Source organism: Mus musculus, chromosome 13 (assembly GCF_000001635.26).
Source record: "Mus musculus strain C57BL/6J chromosome 13, GRCm38.p6 C57BL/6J".
Lineage (NCBI taxonomy): Eukaryota > Metazoa > Chordata > Mammalia > Rodentia > Muridae > Mus > Mus musculus.
The window spans coordinates 81,103,593-81,130,342 of record NC_000079.6 but is presented as its reverse complement, the minus strand read 5'-3'; the positions used below and the strand labels follow the sequence as shown (position 1 = coordinate 81,130,342).

Here is a 26,750-nt window from a genome sequence, read left to right as displayed (position 1 = left end):
TGTCTTCTGACCTCCACATATGTGCTGTGTGCTCTACATACACACATGGTGCACTGACACATATTATTAAAAACATCTTTAGCAAAGGAAACAGCCATGAGAGTGGAGAGATAATATAAGAGAATAGTATAAGAGAAAATATTTGCCAAGTATATATTTGAAAAGACATTGCTATCTAAAACATGTAAGAACCCAAGAACTGCAATACAAAATGGCAACAATAGCTGAAATAATAACAACTCAATGTTTGAAAACAATCAGCAGATCTAAATAGCCATTTCTCAAAAGATGCACAAATGACCAATAGGTCTGTGGAACATTCAACATCCCCAGAGATTCAGGATATGTAAATATGTCTCAACCCCGCAAGAAAGGCTACTACTAATACTACAGATAGTAACCGCTTATGGGGATGTGCTGAAAGGAAACCTCTTGCATAGTGTTGATGTGAGTATTAACTAGTACAGCCATTGTGGAGCACAGTTACAGACACAGAGGTTCCTCGAACAATGAAAACTTGAAATGGTCCCATAACTTCATATAAACAAATAAAAGGAAGTAAAAACATAGAAGAAATATCTGCATTCCCATGTCAGTTTCAGCACAGTTCACAAAAGCCTAGAAATGGAGAAAATGCAGAGTATCTACTAGCTAATGAACAGGTAAAGGAAATGTGTAAACCCTGGGCAAGTCAACAGCTTCCCAAGGGAGAGGCTCATTATGCCCACTCCCCAACCCCCAAGATTTATATGAAACAAATGGGTAGTAGTAGAGGGAGAGACATTTTCTTCCATGGTGTAGCTACTGGTAAGCTGCCCACATTCCTGGGAATACACCTTCGCCCATGATCCTATGAGCAATGCTAATGCAACTCACTGGATAATACACAAAAAAAGATTTGACAGTAGAAGTAGGGGGTATTGGGAAGGAAGGGGGGGTCAGTGGGTATAAACAGGGAAATTAGCAGATGATGGGAGTGTATGTGATACAAATACAGAATGCACATTTATGAAAATGTGATGTGAAATTCAGGATAATATATAATTAATACATGATAATAAAACATTTTTCAAAGGGAACTGTGGCATATATCCACAATGGCATATTATTTAGCCATAGCAAAGAATGAAACCTTGTCATTTGTAGCAACATTGAAAGGAGGTGGAAGACATTAAATGAGGCAGACACAGAACTAAATAACATGGTCTTACTAATGTAGACTGTAAAAAAGTTGGTCATAGGGAGTGGACAGTGGTGTTACCAGGGCAGGGAAAAGGAAGTAAGGAGAGATGTTAGTCACTGATAGAATATATTTCAGGAGACTTGTTTTATAACATACAAAAGATTACTCTCTTCCCTTTGCAACATAAGGGTAATTGTAGCCACCTGCAGCCACACAAACCAGGTTCCTGAATGGTAGGCTGGGGCTACATAGAGAATAGATGGTGAGAGAAATAATGAAACCAAGACAAAATTTTCTGATCAAGGCACAATGTTTACTTAAGAGTCTAAGCTTATAAAGGGGGAAGGCCCATCCCCCGCCACGCCAGGCTCTTGATGCTTTGTCGCCATCCTGTTAGCACTTGGTCCAGGGTGTTGCTTATCTCAGGAAGACAGGTTTCAACCTCTCCGGAGTACCAGCATCTTGGAGAAGAGTGCAGGTGGCAGAACAATAGACCTATCTAGGTCTGAAGACTCCACCCTAGGTGGTCTCATTCACAGTGGCAGAACAGGTCTGAGCCAGCCTGCTCAAGGCTGGGGGAGGCTACAGGTAATTTTCAAAATCATAAATTATATTACTTTATACCTAACTTTTGGCTCCTCCCAACTATGTCTAAGAACTCTAGATAATTTTTATGTCACTATCCCTATGTAGCTTTGGATTTTGCTTGTTGTGCTTAATTCTCTTCTTAACAAAAGTCTATCCCAGGGCAACACCAACAAATTTATGATCCCTAAACTTCAAATCTCTGGTCCAGATCTTTATGCATGGTTGCACATCCTTGATGGATATTACAATAAAGACAACTCAAACCCAACAGGTGCAAAATAGGACTTATCTGTGTCCTTTAATCTCCTTATTTTGAACTTGTAAGTATTGCTCTTGCTCTTCATGAATTCTCACTCAAACATTCTACTTCCAACCCCATGTTATACCTAATCCAGGTTGACCTCACCTCTGCACTCCTGAAAGCCACCTTTCCCCAGCCTCGGCCACTGCATTTGAGTCCTCCCTGCCTCTTCTCCAGCCTCATCTACTCTCCTTCCTCCGTCTTTCCTACATTTAACTTCTCTCCAGTTCCAACCATACTGAACTGTCTTTGCTCTCAAGAACAAAATGAAACTTGTCTGTAAATGAAAAATGAGGACATGGCCACTTCTAGATATGGTTGAGGAGATGGTTTTATCATAGATATGAGGGGGGGAAATAGCCAGAGACATCTGACAGAGTCCAGACTGAACTGGGTCATGGAGAGATGGGTAAGAGAGGAAGATAAGGAGGGGCAAGCAGAACAAGAGAGGAGCCACCAACCAAGAGGTCAAGAGAGTGGGTGGTGGTTTGAATAGGGCTATTCCCCACAGACATATGTGTTAGAATGCTTGGCACATGGGAGTGGTGGTATTTGAAAGTGTGGCCTTGTTAGAGTAGGTGTAGTCTTGGTGGAGGAAGTGTGTCACTGTGAAGGTGGGCTTTGAGATCTCATATATGCTCTAGCCAGGCTTCGTGTGTCAGTTTCCTTCTGCTACCTGCAAAACAAGATGTGGAACTCTCGGTTCATTTTCCTGCACCATGCCTGCCTGAATGTTCCATGCTTCCGGCCATGAGGCTAATGAACTGAACTTATTAAACTGTAAGCTAGCTCCAATTAAGTGTTTTCCTTTATAAAAGTTGCTGTGGTCATGGGGGTCTCTACACAACAATAAACCTCTAACTAAGACAGTGTGTGTACCAAGGGAGTGCATAGCCAAAATGGCTGAGTTATACAGGGATGGGGAGTGGAGACTAGCTGCTGGGCTGGAGAGGTTTAGGGTAGGAAGCATCAGGATGAAAAGTGCTGGGGGGAGCCACAGAAATGGTGTGAGATTTGTGTCACCTGTGTCTTTCTGGAAGCGCTAAGGCAGAACTTTTCCCAGTGGCCTTATGTCTTGGGCCTCAGCTCTGAATTTTGCCTATATGATTTTTATCTCATCCCAGCTTTATGATACAATCAAGTTATTTTTGTCTTCTCTCTGAATTAGTACCTGCTTGAAGACTGGTGTATGTGTTTCCTCTTTGGTTCCAAAGCACTTCACAAATGAACAAATACTAAAATGAATGCTAAGAATCACAAAAGATCCTTACAATGAGTTGGCCTACTGTATATCCCCACACCTCTTCTCTCCCTTCCTATACCTCCGGTTGAGGCTTCTCTGCCCTGAAAATAAACCTTCATGAAGGCATGCATGTCTGTCTTGTTTACATACAAGAATGGCCACCCCATATCCCACTTGCATCCCCCTTAGCATGTGCATCACTGTCATACATAGTACAGACTTAGGCAAGACAGGATAACTGGGAAATAAGTATTTTCTTTAAGTTACTAGAGGATTATTATAAGGGCAACCCTCTACTGTTGGAAGAAACAAAATAAGACTTCTATTAATAAAACCAAAATATAGATGAAGGAAACTGTAGTCAACCTAAAAGCCAAGGCCTGTGCTAAAAACACAACCTGGCGGGAATACGCATGATCTGAGGCAGGTGTCATCAGAAGATTTCACTCTGAGTGTATGTATAGCTAAGATGTGTGAGATGTTGCAAGCTGATTAAATTTTCCTATATTGTGTTGCCACTGGCCATTGCTATCATATGATGCTTGGCTGTACATTGTCTGAACTAAGAAAATGTAATAGATTAAGTATTTTTTTATATTGTTTGTTTATTTGTTTGTTTGTTTTTTGTGTATGGGGTTTTAAGACTTAAACTTATATTGTCAGACTTGGTGGCAAATGACTTTCTTTACCAGATGAGTTGTTGAACCCAATCTAGATTAAAGTTTAAGGTAAAAGTAATTTAGAATGTTCTACTACTATCTTTATGGATAACAACTCCCTCTGAAATTCATGTCCTTTGTAATTGAAAAGTATAGGTGACATTTCCTAGTGCTGCCTCTGTCTATTCCAATGCATGATTGTGAGGTATGCAGCAAAAGAGCAAGAACCATTGAAGATCTACTTTAACATCTTCTCCCCAATGTAACAGTGTGCCGAGGCCACAGCAATGCTAACGCAAGCCACTCGGTAAGAATGTAGCCTTCTTCCCTGTCTGGAGTTCCCGGATGATTTCCTCTTCCCACAGCAGCCTCCCCTGTTTCATTAACCAGGGAAGGACAGAGGGTTGCTGGTTGGTTATTTTCTCACAAGTTCATTTCAGAAGCTGATTTTCTTTGGAAATATCATAAGTCAAAATTTGATTTTTAGTTTAGCAGTTTTTTTTTAAACATGTTTTTGACAAGTCTCCAAAAATCAGATTCACTGTTTAAGTATTCATGATGTGTTAATTTACAGAGTGATTTGTGAGTGTGTGAGGAAATGGACCAGTCATCTACAGAAAGTAAATAAATGGGCTTAACCTTCTTCCCAGTAACCTGAAAAGGAGAAATTGTGTGAGTTTTCTAGCTCAACTCCCCTGGAATGACTCTTCCTTATGATCAGTTCTGTAGCCCACTCCCATCTCCCTTCCCTCCCTGGGAGGTGGAAACTCAAATCCTTAGTGTCATTGCCAGCAGATGAGACTAAAATCTCCTGGGCACCCTGACGTGGGCTTCTGGTCAGGCAGGAACCAGAAGCAATCCAAAGTCTTTAGCAACTGTATAATTAAGCATGAAACAGTACTACATTTTTTTCCATTAAGATGAAACCATTTATTAGCAACCTTTTCTCTCCACTTCCCGTAAAGGAAGATGAGTTTATTTCTTGGGGGTTTGTTTGTTTGTTTGTTGTTCCTCTTAATTTTTACTTACTCCCGCACATCTCATCCACTTACGGTGATTATGTGCTCAAGTCCCACAGAAGCACAGAGAAGGAAGCTCACGTGCGGGGCTGCGAGGAGGTGAAGGAAGGAGGCTCTGTGTTACTCAGCCCAAGCATCCTTCGTGCCCACAGAGTATTTGAAACAAGAGCACAGTGGCCAGTGGATACATGTGTGATAAATATTAGTGAGATTTTTTGAAAAAGCCATGGGCATACAAAGACCTTCACATGGGCATGGACATTTATTTAGAGTTAGGGTAACTAAATTTCGGCATCGAGAGTGTCATATCAATGCTGGTGTTGAAATGTGAGTGGTGTCCAGGGCATGCTGAGATGTGCCTATGTTAAGATTTAGGTCTTCATTATAAAAGTGATGATAATAAATGGCTACAAGTGCAGAAAGAAGTGGCATCTCTTATGGAGACAAGAACAGCATAGACAGAATCTGGGTAGGATTTGAAGAGAGGTAAAAGTTTAAGAGATATTTTGAAGATAAAATTGACTCACCTTATTGAAGGGTTAGATTTGGGGCTGGGAGCAGAAGGAGAAGGAGCCGCCCAGATATCCTAGGCCCTGCTGATATCTTCAGTCTCTGGAGATGATCCACCTAGATGAACAAGTGTGGCTAACACTAGTTTCTGTTGCACACATCCTTGCTCCCCTGGAACTGTGCGCCCATCCACTCTGAGCTGAGACAGAACTCACAAACAATGGAGGCATGCTCCACTTGGGGGTCCAAGCTGGATGAAGAGAGACACATACCAGATAAGAGGTTGCTGAACTCTCTGGAGTCTCGTAGCTGGAAGAATGAAAGTATTTTGTAGATTATTTGAAGATTTGAACACAGTATACAGAAGCTTTGAGATGGTGAGCAGGCCGTTCAGACCTGCTACGAGAGAAATCACCTTTCTCCATTTGTGTGCTTCTCTTTACACTTCTGGGGACACTGCTGACTTAGATTCTCTATTGTAAGGGGTGTGCTTCTAGTTAAGAACTAAAATTTCAGCTAAATAATTTTTTTTGTTCATATGACATGCTAAAAGAAATGGCCTATGACTAGTTAGCCATAGCTAACACCAAGTGAAAGGAAACTGTTTAGTATATTACTGGCTTCATTTTTATATGTCAGAGCTTCGATAAAATGAAAGGACAAAACTCTCATATCTCATCCTGCTGATTTAACACATATGCCTAAAATTCATAGGGAAAATAGTGCATATCCTAAAAATGTAAGTTTCTGTGATTCTTTAGTGAAACAAAAGCAAGTAAGCTTCCACCTGCTTCCAGCACTGCATGCTATTTCTTTGTGTCAGGATGCTATTGCTGACTGCGGTGGTCTGAATAGGTATGGCCCCTATAGTCTTATATGTTTGTATACTTGGTCCATAAGGACTGGCACTGTTGGGAGGTGTGGTCTTGTTGGAGTAGGTATGGTCTTGTTAGAGGAAGTTTGTCACTATGGGGGTGGGCTATGCTCAGGTTATACCCAGTGTGGCACCTAGTCTCCTTTTGCTCCTTGCAGATCAAGAATTAGAACTCTCAGTTCCTTTTCTAGCACCATGTCTGCCTGAATGCTCCCCACATGATGATAAGGGACTAAACCTTTGAAACTATCAGCCAGCTTCAATGAAATGTTTTTCTTTATAAGAGTTGCTTTGGTCATAGTATCTCATCATAGCAATAAAACCTTAAGACACTGAAAAAAATCATATAAACTGATAGCCACTGAATCATAATTTTAAGAAATCATATATAAATATATGAATGCATTGTTCTCATTAACTACACAGACATTTCTTCATAGAAATCTAAAATGTTTTCTTACATTTTAAGGATTATTGTTATCATAAAATACTGAGATTTTTGTCCTATAACATCTCCCTGGTTTTATTTTCCCTATAATTACAACCCGAGTGTAAGTTTGTAAAATATGTATTCTCCAATAAGTTTGGCAACATTGAATTCAAGTCATGAACTGCTCTGTGCATGAAAGACTTGCAAGGCTTTGTAAAGGAACCCAAAATTTGAATGAGGGCTTTAACTTTTTAATTTTAGAAAAATTCTTTCATTACATATAGTTATTGCCATATATATATATATATATATATATATATATATATATATATATATTATTAAAAGGACAAAATTGTTAAATATGGCATACTTTTCAGTGTAGTCTCAAAGGTCTTTCGTACATACACGCATGAGCATGCACACATAAACATACCCACAAGTGCCCCCACACACCCCTGTACATACTATAAGTGACTTTGTTTCAAGTTAACAACTTATAACAACTGTACTTACAAACCTTCATCCCCTTATTTACTTGGAATTTGCCATGGAAACAGATGCCAAAAAGAGAACTGCAATTTAACTGTACTATTGCTGGGAAAATATGAATTAATGAATGGCTTCAGGTGTGTTGCACATTTGAGCAGTCAGTGAGTCTGCAAAGCTCAGAACTTATTACCAAGTTCTTGCCCTCAGGTTTTTAAGCTTGTGTCAAGCAAAGCAAGCCTGCATGCCCATTGGGTCAACTTTTCTTCCAGTCACTGCTTACCAAATTCTACAAGTGGACAGTCAACTATTGCATATAAACTCAATGACTGAATCAAGACTGGTAGTAGAGAACTTAAATTGTAGATCATCCCCATGTAAAAGAAGCTGGCCAAAATATGGGTTTTGTTTAAAGTGGGGCAGGGGAGCATTTGACAGGAATATTGCATGAACTGGAGTAGTATGGATAATGCTGCGCCCTTGGTAAGCAATTGCTAGTTTGCCACGAAGTCCTTAACATTTATATAGTTGGTGAGGGGTGAGTGGTGGGGGACTGGGGGAGTAGGGGTAATGATATGAAGAAAGATGCTGACTCAGCACACCAACTCAGGAATGTTGAGGTTTGGCCTGTTGCTATGTACTTTAATGCTAAATTGTGTACCTGAAGGGAAGTCTGGGCCTAGGAGTATATTTTCATGTTTACAAGCCTTTGTAATGCAAAGCTTGTTTCCTTGATTTAAAACTCTTGGTTAAATAAAATGGGCTACAGCCAATATTACTGGAGAGATTAGAAGGAGGGAGGTTTGGAGTGGCCTGGTTGAGGGAAAGAGATGAGAGGAGAAGGAAGTGAGAGGAGGAGATATGAAACAGCCATGAGGGGAGATGGACCATGAGCATTTGGCCAGGACAAAAAGCAAGTATCTGGGGTAACAGCAAGTAACCTGGGGAGGTAGCCAGGCCAGCAGTTAAAAGAGTAGATTAGGGGTAATTGTCAAAGCCAAAATAACCATAGTGTGAATCTCATTTATTTATAAGCTAGTTGGGGGTAAACTTAAATTGGTTGTACTACTCAGAAATCAGAAGCAAACCAGCATGGTCACAGGCAAAGTAGAATCCAAGGTCACCCTAGTAATTGCTCAGCTATAAATCCAACCTTCTGCCTAATTTATTATTGTTTTATGCTTACACAAGAGCCTCACATAATTAATGGGTTTCAGAAAATCCACAGAAATTGTAGTTTTAAGCCAAGATTGAATACTTCCTTCTGAGTGTTAAGATTTACTATTTAAAGAAGTCTTGGTCTCTGTATTTTCTTCCTCTTTCCTTTCTGTCAATAAGCATAAACTTAGTTTGCCTCAAATTTTTACATTTTTTAAAGAACATATGTATGAGTACTTCAAGTTTTGCTAGCAACTACTCTACAAGGCATCCATAGAATCTTTGCTTCTCTAATAAGAAAATTGAGACAAAAATGATATCTTGTTATTTGCCCCTACTAAATAATTTGTCATCAGATGTCAGCTTATTAAGTCTATAACAAATAATATCCCCAGAATATTATTAATTGGAAGCTATTGTTTATGCCTATTTTATATGGCATCTCTAAGTGTGGCATCTATAAGGTCCTAGCATAAGGAATATTTATGGGCTAATAAAACATTTTGGACCTTGCTGATTGAACTGGCGAGCTTTTTCTCTCAGTCTGTACCTTCTAACTGTTATGGCATCTGTGTTGTGTTAGAGCTTGCTAGAGTTTCTCATTGTGTTCCCACGGAATCATACAGGAATGGTTAAAAAGCAAAGCTCTAAATCATCTTTGATATTTAGTTAACCATACTGTAAGGAAATCAACCATTTCTTTAAAGCTTATTTATAGGATTCCTTTCCTTTACAAAGCAATATAAATGATCTAGAAACCCAGGGTATACGACTTTAGCAGATATTTACAGTCTTCAGCAGCCTATGTGATAGTAATCAATTGCAAATCCCAACACTGAGCACAAGGCATTTCTATCATAGAAGGGGTGAAGTTTCTGGAAGGATATGCCCACAGTGCTCTTGCAGTGCAGGGAACTGGTGATGCACAGCATGATTTCAGTGTTTCCCCTCAGATGGAGTACCTCATTCCTTAGGCTGTTTCAAGGACTTGAACTCTGAGCTATACAGTCTTTTGCTTCGAATAAGAAAAGAATGGCAGAAGTTGGTAGTGTTGACAGGAGTGGAGCCCTCCCACAACTGCCCCCTGAGGGATGGCACTGAAGGATCTAAGATCATGAGTCAGGCTACCTTCCTCATCTAAAGATACCTTCTAGTCAGCACATTGTGTGTTCTAGTCACCTGTCATCAGTCTCTCTGTGGTCACTGTGTTCTGCCCAGTGGTAGCAGTGGCACCTGAAAATGTGCCTCATTTACTTTTTCCTCTGTGTCTGTTTTTGACAACACAAAGTACATCATGCCTGCAGAACAGACTCTTCTTCTTGCTTCTGCCATACACCAGTGGTTGTCTTCCCCTCTGACTTGCTATCAGTTCCTTGCTTGCTTTTCAGGTCATTCTTCCTGAATGTTCTCTAGATGTTTAATCTTGAGCACTCTACTCTTTAGTCTGTACAGTATCACCAAAAACAAAGCAACAAACCTTCTTCATGCACCTCACACACCCACACAGCTTGGGTATCTACCACACAGCTGTCTTCCACTTGTAGGCCTCTCACCTTACTTGCCCCCCTCTCCTCCAGTCTGGTACTTAAAATACATTACATATTTTCACTTCAAACATGCAAGCAGTTTAGTTTGCTTTCACAGCCCACTGATCTCCCCTGGCACCAGGTCATTCAGTTTCCGGACTCATCTTCAGAGTGACACTCTTCTCGGGTCACCTGCCGCAGCCTAGTTATGGTTACTCCACAGGATGATTAAGTAGGAACCACGCACTAACTTTTAAAGCCCTGTTTTCAAAATGGCAACTTGAAGGATGGTAATGAAAACTCTGTTTAAAAGATTTAGGCTGAATTCATGATGACTGTAATCCCAGCACTTTTGAGGCTGACATGGGTGGTCTGTAAGTTTGAGGCCCATTTGGGCCACATGGCAGTTTCCAGGCTAGCCTAGACTTTTTAGTTAGACCCTGTCTGTCCTTGTTACTGTTATAATGCTGTGAAGTGACACCAGGACTAAGGCAGCTTATCAAGGAAAGCATTTAATTGCTGGTTTGCTTACAGTTTCAGAAGGTCAGTCCATGATCATCATGGTGGGAGCATAATGACAAGCAGCCAGGTGCTAGAGCAGTAGCTAGGAGCTCATATTCTGATCTTCAGCTAGGAAAGAGTAGCGGGAGGTGGGAGGTGCGAGTCGGGGTGGAGAGCTTGGGCCTGGTATAGACCTGGGGATTTTGAAACCTGAAATCCCACCTGCAGTGCACACCTCCTCTGACAAGGCCACACCTCCTCTGACAAGGCCACACCTCCTAATCCTTCTGAAACAGTGTACCAACTTGGGGCCAGAAATGAAGCTTTTAGGGACCATTTTCATTCAAACCACCACACCGCCCCAGGGGAAAAAAATCTCAAAACTTATTTAGAGGCATGCTGGAAAGACCAACAATTAAGAACAGTGATTAAGAGCACTGGTTGTTCTTCCAGAAGACCTGGGTTTAATTCCTACATGGTGGATCACAACTGCCTATAACTCCAGTCCTAAGGGATCTAACATCCTCCTCTGGCTGCTGATGGTACAGTTATATTTGTATACAAAATATACCCTATACACACAAGATAAATAGTTTTTAATTGTTTAAAAGTTATTTATAGGGGCTATCCAGGACTGGGAGATGCGGAGGTGGAGCAGATAAGGGAAAATAGAAGGAATAGGAATGAGAGCAAACAAAACAGATAAAAATATGGAGATACCCCAGAAATCCAGAAATTTGTACAATTAGTAAATGTTAATAAGCCAGGTAGTGCCGGTCGGGGCCACCCCCCACCATCTTCCTTCTGAGCCCAGTGGAAACCGCTAAGGGCTCCAGAGTGCTCTCCATGCCACAGGACCTCAGGAGCACCTGATCGCGGGTGAGTGGAACGCAACACCAGCTCCAAGAATCACAGAGGGTCTTGTGCCAGCAGGAACAGGGACGGAGGAACCCTGCCCAACCAGAGGCTGGGATCCGTTCTGGTCAGGGGCCACCCCTGCCATATTCTTTCTGAGCCCAGAGGAGGCTGCTAAGGGGTCCAGAGTGCTCTCCACGCTGCAGGACCTCGAGATCACCTCGGGATCACAGATGAGTGGAACCCAACATCTGCTCCAAAGAATCCCGGAGGGTCTTGTGCCTGCACGAACAGGGACAAAGGAACCCTGCCCAACCTGAGGCTGGGATCCATTAAGGTAGGGGGCCAGCCTCGCCATCTTCTGCGTGAATCTGGCCGTGGGCATCTAGGGCACCAGAGGACTCTCCACACCACAGGACCCCTAGCACACTCAGGACTTCCTGATCACCTGAGAGCACATGGGTGATAGAAGCAACAGAGCTTCTTGGTCAGGGTCCCCCCCAGGCCTTCATTCTCAGCCAGGAGGCAGAGCTGAGACCCAGACCCCTGGGCACATTCCTTGCCAGAGGAGAGTCAGTCTACAGGGAGAGTTCTGACCCCAGAACTGAGGAGGTGGATCAGAGCTCCAGACTGCTGGACACCTGCCCTTCAAGAGGAGAGCTTGCCTGCAGAGAGTTCTCTGACCACTGGGGCTTAGAAGAGAGTTGTACTCCCAGAAGTGCTGACAGAGGCTAAAGAATCACAGGAGGAACAAGCTCCAGCCAGAGACAGTTAGAACACTTAACACCAGAGATTACCAGATGGCGAAAGGCAAAGGTAAGAATCTTACTAACATAAACCAAGAACACTGGGCATCATCTGAACCCAGTACACCCACCACAACGAGTCCTGGATACCCCAGCACACCCGAAAAGCAAGATGTGGATTTAAAATCATATCTCATGATGGTGGTAGAAGATTTAAAGAAGGGTACTAATAACTCACTTAAAGAAATACAGGAAAACAGTGCTAAAGAGGTAGAAGCCCTTAAAGAGGAAGCACAAAAATCCCTCAAGGAATTACAGGAGAGCACTGCTAGACAAGTAGAAGGCAAACACTGCTAAACAGGTAGAAGAAACACAAAAAAATCCCTTAAAGAATTACAGGAAAACAAAACCAAACAGGCGATGGAATTGAAGGAAACCATCCAAGATCTAAAAATGGAAGTAGAAACAATGAAGAAAACCCAGAGGGAGACAACTCTGAAGATAGAAACCCTAAGAAAGAAATCAGAAACCATAGATATGAGTATCAGCAACAGAATACAAGAGATGGAAGAGAGAATCTCAGGTGCAGAAGATTCCATAGGAAACATGAACACAACTATCAAAGAAAATGCAAAAATATCCTAACTCAAAACATCCAGGAAATCCAGGACACAATGAGAAGACCAAACCTAAGGATAATAGGAGTAGATGAGAATGAAATTTTCAACATAAAGGGCCAGCAAATATCTTCAACAAAATTATAGAAGAAAACTTCCCATACCTAAAGAAAGAGATGCCCATGAACAAACAAGCAGCCTACAGAACTCCAAACAGACTGGACCAGAAAAGAAATTCCTCCAGACACATAATAATCAGAACACCAAATGCACTAAACAAAGACAGAATATTAAAAGCAGTAAGGGGTACCTATGCTATAGTAGATAGACTGATACGCACAGCCACTTAGGCCGTACTAAGTGGATTCTGGGTTTAAAACCAAAAAGAATACACAAACTTGGATGAGAATAATGGGGGTGGAGAGTGGAGGGGTCAGGAATCAGAAGGGAAGGAAATGGTAAATAAATATAATCAAAACATATGGTATGTGTTATTAAATTCTTAGACAATAAAGGAAGAGATACAATAAAGCAGCTTAACAATAAAGGTGAATATTGAGGGGAAAAAAGCAGTAAGGGAAAAAAGTCAAGTAACATATAAAGGCAGACCTATTAGAATTACTCCAGACTTCTCACCAGAGACTATGAAAACCAGAAGATCCTGGACAGATGTTATACAGACACTAAGAGAACACAAATGCCAGCCAAGGCTACTATACCCAGCAAAACTCTCAATTACCATAGATGGAGAAACCAAAGTATTCCATGACAAAACCAAATTCACACAATATCTTTTGACGAATCCGGCCCTTCAAAGGATAATAAAGGGAAAACACCAACAGAAAGATGGAAAGTACACCCTAGAAAAAGCAAGAAAGTAATCCTTTAACAAAACTAAAAGAAGACAACCACAAGAACAGATTCCCAGCTTTAACAACAAAAATTACAGGAAGCAACAATTACTTTGATTTCTCTTAACATCAATAGACTCAATTCCCCAGTTAAAAAGACATAGACTAACAGACTGGCTACATAAACAGGACCCAACATTTTGTTGCTTACAGGAAACCCACCTCAGGGATAAAGACAGACACTACCTCAGGGTAAAAGGCTGGAAAACAATTTTCCAAGCAAATGGTTCGAAGAAACAAGCTGGAGTAGCCATTCTAACATCGAATAAAATCGACTTCCAACCCAAAGTTATCAGAAAAGACAAGGATGGGCACTTCATACTCATCAAAGGTAAAATCTACCAAGATGATCTCTCAATTCTAAATATCTATGCTCCAAGTGCAAGGGCAGCCACATTCATTAAAGAAACTTTGGTAAAGCTCAAAGCACACATTGGACTCACACAATAATAGTGGGAGACTTCAACACCCAACTCTCACCAATGGACAGATCCTGGAAACAGAAAACAAACAGAGGCACATGGACACTAACAGAAGTTATGAAACAAATGGATTCAACAGATATCTACAGAACATTTCATCCTAAAACAAAAGAATATACCTTCTTCTCAGCACCTCATAGTACCTCCTCCAAAATTGACCATATAATTGGTCACAAAACAGGCCTCAACAGATACAAAAATATTGAAATTCTCCCATGCATCCTATCAGATCATCACGGACTAAGGCTGATCTTCAATAACAACATAAATAATAGAAAGCCAACATTCATGTGGAAACTGAACAACACTCTACTCAATGATACCTTGGTCAAGGAAGAAATAAAGAAATTAAAGACTTTTTAGAGTTTAATGAAAATGAAGCCACAACATACCCAAACATATGAGACACAATGAAGACAGTCCTTAGAGGAAAACTCATAGCACTGAGTGCCTCCAAAGAGAAACTAGAGAGAGCATACACAAACAGTCTGACAGCACACCTAGAAGCTCTAGAACGAAAGGAAGAAAATTCACCCGAGAGGAGCAGACAGCAGGAAATAATCAAATTTAGGGCAGAAATCAACCAAGTGGAAACAAAAAGAACTATACAAAGAAGCAACCAAACTAGGAGCTGGTTCTTTGAGAAAATCAAGAAGATATATAAAACCATAGCTAGATTGACTAGAGGGCACAGGGTCAGTATCCTAATTAACAAAATCAGAAATGAAAAAGGAGACCTAACAACAGATCTTGAGGAAATCCAAAACATCATCAGATCCTACTACAAAAGGCTATACTCAACAAAACTGGAAAACATGGATGAAATGGACAAGTTCCTAGACAGATACCAGATACCAAAGTTAAATCAGGATCAGATTAATGATCTAAACAGTCCCATTTTCCCTAAAGAAATAGAAGCACTCATCAATGCTCTCACAACCAAAAAAAGCCCAGGACCAGATGGGTTTAGTGCAGAATTCTATCAGATCTTCAAAGAAGACCTAATTCCAACTCTCCTCAAACTATTCCACAAAAGAGGAACAGAAGGTACTCTACCCAGTTCATTCTACGATGCCATAATTACTCTGATACCTAAACCACATAAACACCCAACAAAGAAAGAAAACTTCAAATTTCCCTTATGAATATCAATGCAAAAAATACTCAAAAAATCTCGCAAACCGAATCCAAGAACACATCAAAATGATCATCCACCATGACCAAGTAGGCTTCATTCCAGTAATGCAGGGATGGTTTAATATACGGAAATCCATCAACGTAATCCACTATAAAAACAAACTCAAAGATAAAAATCACATGATCATCTCATTAGATACTGAGAAAGCATTTGACAAAATCCAACACCCCTTCATGATAAAAGTCATGGAAAGATCAGGAATTCAAGGCCCATACCTAAACATAATAAAAGCAATCTACAGCAAACCAGTAGCCAACATTGAAGTAAATGGAGAGAAGGTGGAAGCAATCCCACTAAATTCAGGGACTAGACAAGGCTGGCCACTTTCTCCCTACCTATTCAATATAGTACTTGAAGTCCTAGCCAGAGCAATTCAACAACAAAATGAGATCAAGGGGATTCAAATTGGAAAGGAAGAAGTCAAAATATCACTATTTGAAGATGATATGATAGTATATATATAAGTGACCCTAAAAATTCCACCAGAGAACTTATAAACCTGACAAACAGCTTCAGTGCAGTAGCTTGATATAAAATTAACTCAAACAAATCAGTGACCTTTCTCTACACAAAGGATAAACAGGATGAGAAAGAAATTAGGGAAACAACACCCATCACAATAGTCACAAATAATATAAAATACCTTGGTGTGACTCTAGCTAAGGAAGTGAAAGATCTGTATGACAAGAACTTCAAGTCTCTGAAAAAAGAAATTTAAAAAGATCTCAGAAGATGGAAAGATCTCCCATGCTCATGGATTGGGAGGATTAATATAGTAAAAATGGCTATCCTGCCGAAAGCAATCTACAGATTCAATGCAATCCCCATCAAAATTCCAACTCAATTCTTCACTGAATTAGAAAAGGCAATCTGCAAATTCATCTGTAATAACAAAAAACAAAAAACAAAAAACCTAGGATAGCAAAAACTTTCTCAACAATAAAAGAACCTCTGGTGGAATCACCATGCCTGACCTCAAGGTGTACTACGAAGCAATTGTGATAAAAACTGACAGGTAGATCAATGGAATAGAATTGAAGACCCAAAAATGAACCCACACACCTATGGTCACCTGATCTTTGACAAGGGAGCTAAAACAATGCAGTGGAAAAAAGACAGCATTTTCAACAAATGGTACTGGCACAACTGGCTGTTATCATGCAGAAGAGTTCGAATTGATCCATTCTTATCTCATTGTAAAAAGCTCAAATCTAAGTGGATTAAATATCTCCACATAAAACTAGAGACACTGAAATTTATAGAGGAGAAAGTGGGGGAAACCCTCGAAGATATGGGCACAGGGGAAAATTTACTAAACAGAACAGCAATGGCCTGTGCTGTAAGATCAAGAATCAACAAATGGGACCTCATAAAATTGCAAAGTTTCTGTAGGGCAAAAGATACTGTCAATAAGACAAAAGGCTACCAACAGATTGGGAAAGAATTTTTACCAATCCTAAATCTGATAGGGGAGTAATATCCAATATATACAGAGAGCTCAAGAAGCTGAACTCCATAAATTCAAATAACCCCATTAAAAAATGGGGTACAGAGTTAAACAATTCTCAACTGAGAAATACCAAAGGGCTGAGAAGCACTTGAAAAAATGTTCAATATCCTTAATAATCAGAGAAATGCAAATCAAAACAACCCAGAGATTCCACCTCACACCAGTCAGAATGGCTAGAATAAAATATTCAGGTAACAGCAGATGCTGGTGAGGATGTGGAGAAAGAGGAACACTCCTCCATTGCTGGTGGGATTGCAAGCTTGTACAACCACTCTGGAAATCAGTCTGGCAGTTCCTCAGAAAACTGGACATAGCACTATCAGTAGATCCAGCAATACCTCTCCTGGGCATATACCCAGAAGATGTTCCAACCGGTAATAAGGACACATCCTCCACTATGTTCATAGCAGCCCTATTTATAATAGCCAGAAGCTGGAAAGAACCCAGATGTCCCTCAACAGAGGAATGGATACAGAAAATGTGGTACATTTACACAATGGAGTACTACTCAGCAACTAAAAACAATGAATTTATGAAATTCTTGGGCAAATGGATGTATCTGGAGGATATCATCCTGAGTGAGCTAATCCAATCACAAAAGAAGTCACTTGATGTGCACTCACTGATAAGTGGATATTAGCCCAGAAACCTAGAATACCCAAGATACAACTTCCAAAACACAAGAAAATCAAGAAGGAAGACCAACTCATGGATACTTCATTCCTTCTTAGAATAGGGAATAAAATATCCATGGAAGTAGTTGCAGAGACAAAGTTCAGAGCTAAGACGAAAGGATGGACCATCCAGAGACTGCTCCACCCGGGGGTCCATCCCATAATCAGCCACCAAATGCAGACACTATTGCATATGCCAGCAAGGTTTTGCTGAAAGGACCCTGATATAGCTGTCTCCTGTGAGGCTTTGCCAGTGCCTGGAAAATACAAAAGTGGATGCTCACAGTCATCTATAGGATGGAACATAGGGCCCCCAATGGAGGAGCTAGAGAAAGTACCCAAGAGCTGAAGGGGTCTCCAACCCTATAGATGGAACAACAATATGAACTAACCAATACCCCCAGAACTCGTGTCTCTAGCTGCATATGTAATAGAAGATGGCCTAGTCAGCCATCATTGGGAAGAGAGGCCCCTTGGTCTTGCAAACTTTATATGCCCCAGTACCGGGGAAAGCCAGGGCCAAGACTTGGGAGTGAGTGGGTAGGGGAGCAGAGTGGGGGGTGAGGGAGGGTATAGGGGACTTTTGGGATAGAATTTGAAATGTAAGTGAAGAAAATATCCAATTAAAAAAAAAGCCAAGCAGTGGTGGCAAAAGCCTTTAATCCCAGCACTCAGGAACCAAGGGGCAGATGGATCTCTGAGTTTAAGACCATTCTGGTTTATAGCACCAGTTCCAGAACTACACAGAGAAATCCTGTCAAAAGCAAAACAAAACAAAACACAATAATAATGATGATGATGATGACAATTGTTAATAAAAAGTACTTATACCGAAATGTGAATGGTAGTAGTACAATTTAGAATTTTATAGTGTTTTTATTTTTGTTATTTATTAAAAACACATTCTTTTGTCATAAAATATATCTTGACTACAGTTTTCCATCCCTCTAGTCCCAGTCCCTCCCCACTCCCCTTCCCCTCTAGTTCAACTCCTCTTCTGCCTTCCATTAATAAAGAATAGGCTTCTAGGAGATTTGAGAATTTTATACCCAACTACTATATTTATATCATTTCTATCCTTTCTTCTCCTCCCAATCACACTAAAGTTCATTATTATTCTTTAATTTTTTTTACATATCTAAAGATAGATGCAGTAATAAATACAAGCTACTGCGTTCCTTTAGCGTTGCTCCTGAGTATATGTATTTAGGAATGACCACTTGGAATTGGATAATCTATCAAAGGGCTTGCTCATCCCTGGAGAAAATAAAATAAATATTCCTGTCCTTTACTTTTCCTCCCAAAGTAGAGCTTTTTTCTCTCCCTGTGGGTTCCACTGTTACCTGCCCCTCCATCCTACCACCCAATGTGATTTGCATTTGGAAACTTCCAATCCAGGACTTCAGGGCTTTGTGACACCAGCTGTTTTTGTTCGTGTGACTTTCAGAAAACTTCACATGTAGTTTTTCTCTCTTGTGTGGATCCTAGCATAGACATCTGTCTAGATCTCTTGATTTTAGGCCTGCCATTCACCAGAGCCAGATATTCCTGAAACCAGCTAACTTCTTTTTCCTTATGTGAGTTCTGAACTGAAAGTCCCTTAAATGAGAAGGCATTCCAGCAGAAGTTGATGGAACCCCCAGTACCTAGTAGGCAATGCTGTGAGAAGTGTTTGAGTAATAAATGCCTTCTAAATGTCTAGGTAGCAGGCACACTGACCAGTCAACAGTCCTCAGAATGAGCTCATGTTTCCTTTCTCTAGTGTCTATACAGATTAAACTGCAGATCTTATTTAAAGTATAAACTAAGAAGATCCACTTAAAAAACTCAACTTAAGAGAAAGACTTAAAAATTAAGAAATTAAATATAAAATTCCTCTCTCTCTCTCTCTCTCTCTCTCTCTCTCACACACACACACACACACACACAATCTTGTGTTTGTCTTTCCAATTTTGTTATTGACCCACACTCTATCGTCCTTATTGCCAAGTGACCAGTGATTCAAAATGCAGCAGGTCAGATCCCTAGAGCAGTTTCAAACCAGAAAGAAGGGCTCATGGTGACTTCTCTGTTTCTCTTTTTTCACTCCTCTGTTTGCCAAGGGAGGAGTGAAAGCCGTAAGCCTTTGAGGAAAAGTAACCGCAGAAAAGAACAAACCTAGCCCCAGTAGAAAGCAGCAGCTTCCAAGAGACACGCACCAGAGGAGCAGGACCACACCCCAACCCCTGACTTCATGCTCCTTCTGGAAAAACTGGGTCTGTACATGCACATGAGGTGGAAAGCACTAACTTGGAGAAGAATCTTATCAACCCATTACTGAATTGGACCAGCTATAATTATAAACGACTCAAAGTAAGAAACCCAACACATACCACCTCTGTCCTTACCCCTTCTCACACTTGCCTGCTGATAACAGTTTAGAATTGTGGTCTCTGGTTTATTAATTACTTCTTGAGTTCTGTCTTTGAGTCAGAGACTATATTATAAACAAACAAACAAAACGTAACTAAGAGCACTGAGCATTTCCTCTTTCTAAGAACTTGCGATTGAATAGATTTCCTTAAAATACCAAATGCTAGCTGGGCGTGGTGGGGCATGCCTTTAATCCCAGCACTCGGGAGGCAGAGGCAGGCAGATTTCTGAGTTCGAGGCCTGCCTGGTCTACAAAGTGAGTTCGAGGACAGCCAGGGCTATACAGAGAAACCCTGTCTCGAAAAACCAACCAACCAACCAACCAAAAAAACAACAAATGTTTGAGATTAAGAGAACTTAATTCTGATGATGCCACCTTGTCCTGCCCTATCTCTGGAGGCAGGAGAGTTGCAGGGCTCTACATGGAAGCCTGAAGTGTCACTCAGCCAGGATCCTTTATAGCTTGATGAAATTGGAGAAAGATCTCAGAAGAGAGTCCAACACAGCCAAGCCACGTTCCACTTCCTGTCTTAGCCAGTTCTGTCTTGTCACTTCTTGTTAAACATGTGAACTGAAGCTCGGGACTGACAGACATGATGGAGCGAACAGCTGAACTCCCTTTGCTTGCTTCACGCTGAACACACTAGAGACCTGTCTCAGTAGTTAAACCTGCGTTTGCTCCCTACCACCCACAAGGCAACTCAAACCCCTGTGACTCCAGTTCTAAGGGATTCAAGCGCCTCTGTGGGTTTCTGCATGCACTTGATGCAAAGAAAATCATGTAAGGAAATAAATAATAACAAATGAAAACAAATAATAATAAACTAATAATAAATAATTCTTTAAAAAGAGAGTAATGAGCATATGTAATCCTTTAAACTATGGATGATTTCCTTTGTGGCTCACAGAACATTGATTAATAAGTTTTTATTCCTGGGTCAAAAGAAATACAGAATGGATCTTAATTTTATAGTCAATCCAACTGTAAATAAGTTAAAGACTCTTAAAAGCATTTTCATGATTATAGAAGGACCATGAAAATAATCAAAACAGCAACTCATAGACACAATTAGCTTCCCTGTAAACCTGCCATCTGTAAATGACAGGAAGTATAGATAGCTGGTGTTTATGAACCTGATGCTTGGTGGGGGTCAAATATTGTTTTATTTGTGAGCAGTCTGAGAGCAGGAATCATGCTCCTTTATCCATGCATCCCAGGGCCCGGCAGTGTAGACTGTGACCGCAACATTCTACAAACGGAGAATCCAGGTGCTTTGTTGAAATTGCTGCACACAACACTGTAGTGGGACCCTGCACACAGCGTGCAGTACTTGGAAGGGGAACTTGTTTTTCCTCTGAGGTCAGAAACCTCCACAGCTGAATACTTTGGATAATGCAGGCCCCCTTTCTATATTTGCACAGCTTGGCCGAGACCAAGCAAGAGTCAATTTAAGCATAATCTGCATTTAAACATTCTTTCCTTTTTATTTTAACCATGTTTGTGTTTCCTGGAGCACATCTAAAAGTCTCAAAATATTTGCCATGTACTTCTATGCTTTTAAGAACAAAAACAATGCAGTTTTTGAGTGTAGCTATGTTCAGCAGGCAGAACATTTCCTGGCGCATGAAAGGCTCGATATGAAAACAAGCAGGAGAGGCTGCAGAGCTTTAACAGATGGTCTTCAGAGATGGGTTTTAAAGCATGAGGTTTGTTTCCTTATCCAGCTTTTAACCTGACACATCTCAACACTTCCAGTGACCTCGAAATAAATCAGGAACATTGCACAACATTTAAGGCTGACACTTTAATTTTTTTCCTGTTTTGTCTATTGCTGTGGCCAATGTAATTAGGTCACAGTCATGTGAAAAGTTAGTTGTATAAGAAAAAATGTTGGATGAGCATGGGTGTTTTCAGGAAGACTTTGTTTCTATTAATGTGCACACTATCATTTGTACTTGAAACCAATTCACTGGGCCTACATCTTTTGGAATATTAATATGCTCTCCAAAAACAGACAAGCCTGAATCAAAGGGAAATGTGTGTTTCTGCTTGCTCTGATGTGACAAGTACAACAATGAGGAGTTTTGTTTTGTTTTTGTGTGTTTAGCATGCACACCACTGCTTTTTAAATGCTCTTAGTTATAGAGACCAGCTGAAAAGGTGTCACCCTAGTAGAAAGAGAAGAGTCTAGACTCTCACACGCCTCCAAAGACAGCCATGTATAGCATAGCACCTTGTCCTCTCAGGTCCTGTATGTAAAAGCTAATTCTGACTGGGGGGGGGGGGCTGTGGTGATTGCTAAGAAGTGTAGACAGTTCGGGTACAGTTGTACAGCTGGTACAGTTCCAATTGCTTCAATACTCGAGAGATGATGGGAACCATGGGGACAGCACATTTTACAAATGCTGACACTTGTTGATGTTTTCAGAAAAACTTTTACATTAATTCTATTTATTCTTTAATTAGCTGAGTATCTTTATTTTTATCTTTGTGGATTCAAAATTTTAGTGACAAATTCTTATATGCATTCAAATTTTAAACACCAAGAAATATTTAAAAAAAAACACAATTTAAGGTATCTTATTGTCTAAATGAAATTGTCAGAATCACTAGGCTTTGAACAGTAGTCTTACAGTAAGTACAGCACGTGTGGAAAACATGAAGGAAGAAGGGTGTAATGAGCAGAACTCGAACAGAAAGGCAGTGTCCTTCTTTGTGACGGAAGCAGAGTAATTATCAAGAGTTCAAGTATGTTGTGAGGAATTTGAAGGGCTAACGGCTTTTGAAGAATGCACTAGAGAGGTTTGCTGTTCTTGTGCAACATGTATGGAGAAGCTCTGCTTAACTGTTAAGCAATCAGCAGAGTCCCTATGCAGTGAGTTGGTTCCCAGGAAGGTAAGGAGGTGAGATGCACACAGGGTGTCAAGTGACAGCTGTTCAGCTCTTTCCAGACACACACAAGATGAGCAGAATGCCCCATCAGCTAGTTAGACGTTGAGATGGAGGAGTAAAAACAGTCCCTTTTTACAGGACAAGCTGTTTGCTCTCTACATGTATACATCTAGATGTATACAACTCATTCATAAATTTCTGTAATTCGCTTTCATGTGTTAGGAAGGCACAGAGTTGCACATATATTAATTTAAAAATGACTAATGACACTTCCTATGCAACACTGATGAGCATTTAGTGACTTTGAACTGGCAGTGACCTCTTACCTGACTGCCAGCATCCTGTCAGTCACTCCTGGATTTGGGTAAGCCTGGAGCATCCTCAAGGTAGTCAGATAGATTTGCTGGCTTTATGTTTAGCTGAGCTGGCCAGATGACCTTTGACATACTTACTAATTGATTTTTCCCTTTTCTAGGGACTTTATGTTTTTGTGGTTTATTTCATTTTACACAACCAAACGTGTTGCCCTATGAAGGCCAGCTATACAGTAGAAATGAATGGTCACCCAGGACCCAGCACAGCCTTCTTCACTCCTGGGAGCGGAATACCTCCAGCTGGAGAGATAAACAAGTCTACCCAGAACCTCATCAATGCTATGGAAGAGGTGTGTTACCTTCCCTCCCTCTGCTTCTCCTCCCTTGCCTTCTGAGTGTAAGACAGAGGTTACTGACTGACATCGGAGTCCTTTCCTCTCTGCAGTATTATTTGAGGTATCATCATTATGTCTTTTCTGTCCTGTGAGCGATTTGGATCAGCCATTTAGACTGAGAAATCAGAGAACAATGCATCATTTCCTTCAAAAACCTTCAGAACTCCTAATTTGATGTGATAGAGATATCAATATGTTTAAGAAATGCTCTCGTAAGATACTATTCTTCCTAAAAGCACACTCTCACGGCTAGCTGTCTTTATTTGCCTGTCCCCCTGACACTTTTCAATCCCCACAAAGAGAAGAAAACAAGTAGCCACTCTTTTCAATTTCAATACGATCAAGCATTCTAAAACAAAGGTTCAGAGAGCGCTTTAGTGGCCCTCCTGGAAAATCCAGGCAGGATTTCCTCCATAAAACTGCCTCCCACTGATGGCTATATTATTCTGTCCATACAAGTTTGATTTCCTGAGTCTGACTCACATGCCCTCCACCCCTGCCTTTTGGCGACATATTAGAAGGGCCACTATTTAAACTGAAAAGCATACCTGAATAGATCTGTCGAAGAAGAGGCAGAGATGCACAGCCCTCGTAACTGCTCAGGTCAGGCATGTGCTCAGCAGCCATTCCTTATGAAGAAGACTAGCAAGGAAAAGAATATTTGGTTTGCTTTAAAAAAAACATATTGGCATGAATTTAAGAAACACTTTCTTGAAGAGGAAATATTGATAGGATGATCGGTGGCTAGATAAATAGATATTGATGGGTAACTCCAAGATGGGTGCTAAATAGAGATGTGATAGTTCCATCCATTTGCTAGAAAATTTCATAATGTTTTTAATAGTTCAATAATATTCTATTGAGTAAATATACCGCATTTTCTCTACCCATTCTTCAGCCAAGGGACATCTAGGTTGTCTTCAGTTTGTTATTATTACAAGTGAAGCTGTTATGAGCAGAGTTGAGCATGTGCCCTTGTGGTATGGTGGAGCATCTTTTGGGTATATGCCCAGAAGTGGTATAGCTAGGTCTCGAGATCCCAATTTTCTGAGAAAGTGAGAAATTGATTTTCCGAGTGGTTGTACAAGTTTGCACTCCCACCAGCAATGGAGGAGTGGCCATCCTTCACTTCCAGCATGAGCTGGTGCTTGAGTTTTTGATCTTAGCCATTCTGGTGGATATAAAGACCCGCCAGCAAAACATTAGGCAGAGCTCAGAGAATCTGCTGGAAGAGGGAGAGGAAGAATTGAAGGAGCCAGAAAGACCAAAGACACCACAAGAAAACCTACAGAATCAAGTAACCTGGGCGCATAGGTGCTCACTGAGACTGCACCACCAACCAGACGCACACATGAGATAGACCTAGGTTTCCTACACGTATGTAACAGAGGTACAGCTTGGTCTTCATGTGGGACTCCTAAGAGAGGAGCAGAGGTTACCTCTGTCTCTGTTGCCTGCCTTGGATCCCTTTCCCCTAACTGTGCTGCCTTATCTAGCCACAATATGAAAATATGCACCTAGTCCTACTGCTACGTGATATGCCAAGGTGGGTTGATATCCATGGGAGGCCTCCCCTTCTCGCAGAAGAAAGGGAAGGAGGACAGGAGAGAAAGGAAGAGAGGGAGGGACTGGGGTAGAGGAGGTATGGAAAACTGTAATCAGGATTTAAAGTCAATTAATGAATTAATGAGAAAAGAAAAGTAATAATAGGCAGACAGAAGTAGGTGATTAGGTGATAGAGATAGATAGATAGATAGATAGATAGATAGATAGATAGATAGATAGATAGATAATCTTTCTTCTCAGCAATACTTATTGTCTTCTCTGCAATGTAGGAGGTACTTTCATTTCTATCAGCCTAAAGTTTAAGCAAATGATTACAATGCCATTACTGTGTATAGCCTTTTGATTTGAATGGGAAATTTTTAATATAAAGAATTATTAACTCATAATGGATAAACATAAAGTAGATAAGTGGATAGGTAGGAGAAAGGAAAGGTATTGATTTAAAAGAATATTTATTTAGCTGTAATATGAATAAGTTAAGAAAGATATTTAAAAATTTGAGATATGCCAGAGCCAGAGAGGTGATTAAGCAGTTAAAAGCACTTGCTGCTCTAACAGATGACCAAGCTTCAGTTCCCAGCACCTACCTGGTAGCTCACAACCATTTATAACTTGAGGTCCTAGGATCCGATGTTGTCTTCTGGCCTCTGTAAGGACCAGGTATGCACATGGTGCACATACATACAACCAGGCAATACAGTCATACACATGTAATAAAAATAAATCTTCAATATTTTTTGAAAAAGAAAAAAGATACTCTTCATTACTTTGAAATATATTGAAAGTTAGCACTATGTTTATATGTCAGATGTTCTTAAAACAGAGGTACTTTATCATAATGAGTGACCAAAACCAACAAGAATATTTTAAGATCCATTGTTCTTGTTGAATGGTTACCAATTTAACATCCATTTCAGCTTGACCTGTTTTTTGAACTTTCTTTCAGGTATGTGTGGCCGAATTAAAGTAACTGACATTTCGGATCTAGACTGTCATTTACCCCACCACACTGTAAATGTTCATCGACAAGTGTGCTCAGAAGCTGCAGTGCTGTAGAACTCAGATAGGAAGTATTTCTGTCACTGAAGAGAGGTCTAGATGCCTGGATTCTTAGTGACAATCACCTTGAGGTTTTACCTTCTCTAAGATCCCTGGTTTACGTTTCTCAGCATGAGGTGTCCCTGCAGTCTCTCAGCATACCTTGCAATAGAAGGTAACAGCTGTGACTGTCTGTTCCTGGGCTGGAGCCATTGCTTGAGTGTTCCTCTGTGGTGTTGCACAACTGCATAGCTTAAAGTCTGTCTACATTCTTCAGAGGCTCAAAATTGGCCTTGAGCCAGCTGTCGAAGAGAGACTGTGGGAGATATCTAAAAGGCCAGCAGGAGCAGGGAAGGCCACAGGGAGAACGGTTGAGGGCTCATTTTCCACTAACCTGGTTTGTCAGTAACCTAGAAAGACATTTAATCATCTTACGACAGAAGTCTTTTTGAGCATTTAATCAAAAACCAAGGAGGGATATGCATAAATTCCCTTTAGCTCATTATGTCCTTTGTCTATTTAAAATATATTTTAGATTAAGAATTTGGAGTATCTTCTGGATTTCCTTAACATACACTTTACAGAAAAAAAAATTAGTTTTATCTCCTTACACATAAAATCATAGCAATCTGCGTGTGACTCTGAGAAACTGTTCTAAACA

The 26,750-nt window shown here is 40.5% G+C and overlaps 1 protein-coding gene and 1 long non-coding RNA gene across 13 annotated transcripts in view; one reads left to right on the top strand and one right to left on the bottom strand.

The window, feature by feature from the left end:
* Positions 1-26,750, top strand: part of Adgrv1 (adhesion G protein-coupled receptor V1) — a 538,324-nt gene that overhangs the window by 503,049 nt on the left and 8,525 nt on the right. For 7 of the 8 annotated variants that reach the window (XM_017315364.1, XM_017315363.1, XM_017315365.1 and 4 more), the window contains one exon: positions 23,252-23,440. In XM_017315364.1, the coding sequence (XP_017170853.1) occupies positions 23,252-23,440 (189 nt within the window). Of the gene's footprint in view, positions 1-19,573; positions 19,824-23,251; positions 23,441-26,750 lie in introns of those variants that run through there. The other variant, XR_001780748.2, reaches the window with a different exon arrangement.
* Positions 1,475-26,634, bottom strand: Gm32639. 5 transcript variants are annotated; one of them, XR_382679.3, is made up of 3 exons: positions 26,252-26,634; positions 24,034-24,127; positions 1,475-5,812 (listed from the first exon to the last, which is right to left on the bottom strand). It is a non-coding gene; the product is annotated as a predicted gene, 32639 (long non-coding RNA). The 5 variants fall into 5 exon arrangements; XR_873699.2 differs by lacking the exon at positions 26,252-26,634 and having other exon boundaries at positions 1,475-5,620; positions 5,719-5,812; positions 24,034-24,508; XR_873698.2 differs by lacking the exon at positions 26,252-26,634 and having other exon boundaries at positions 1,737-1,765; positions 5,521-5,812; positions 24,034-24,508.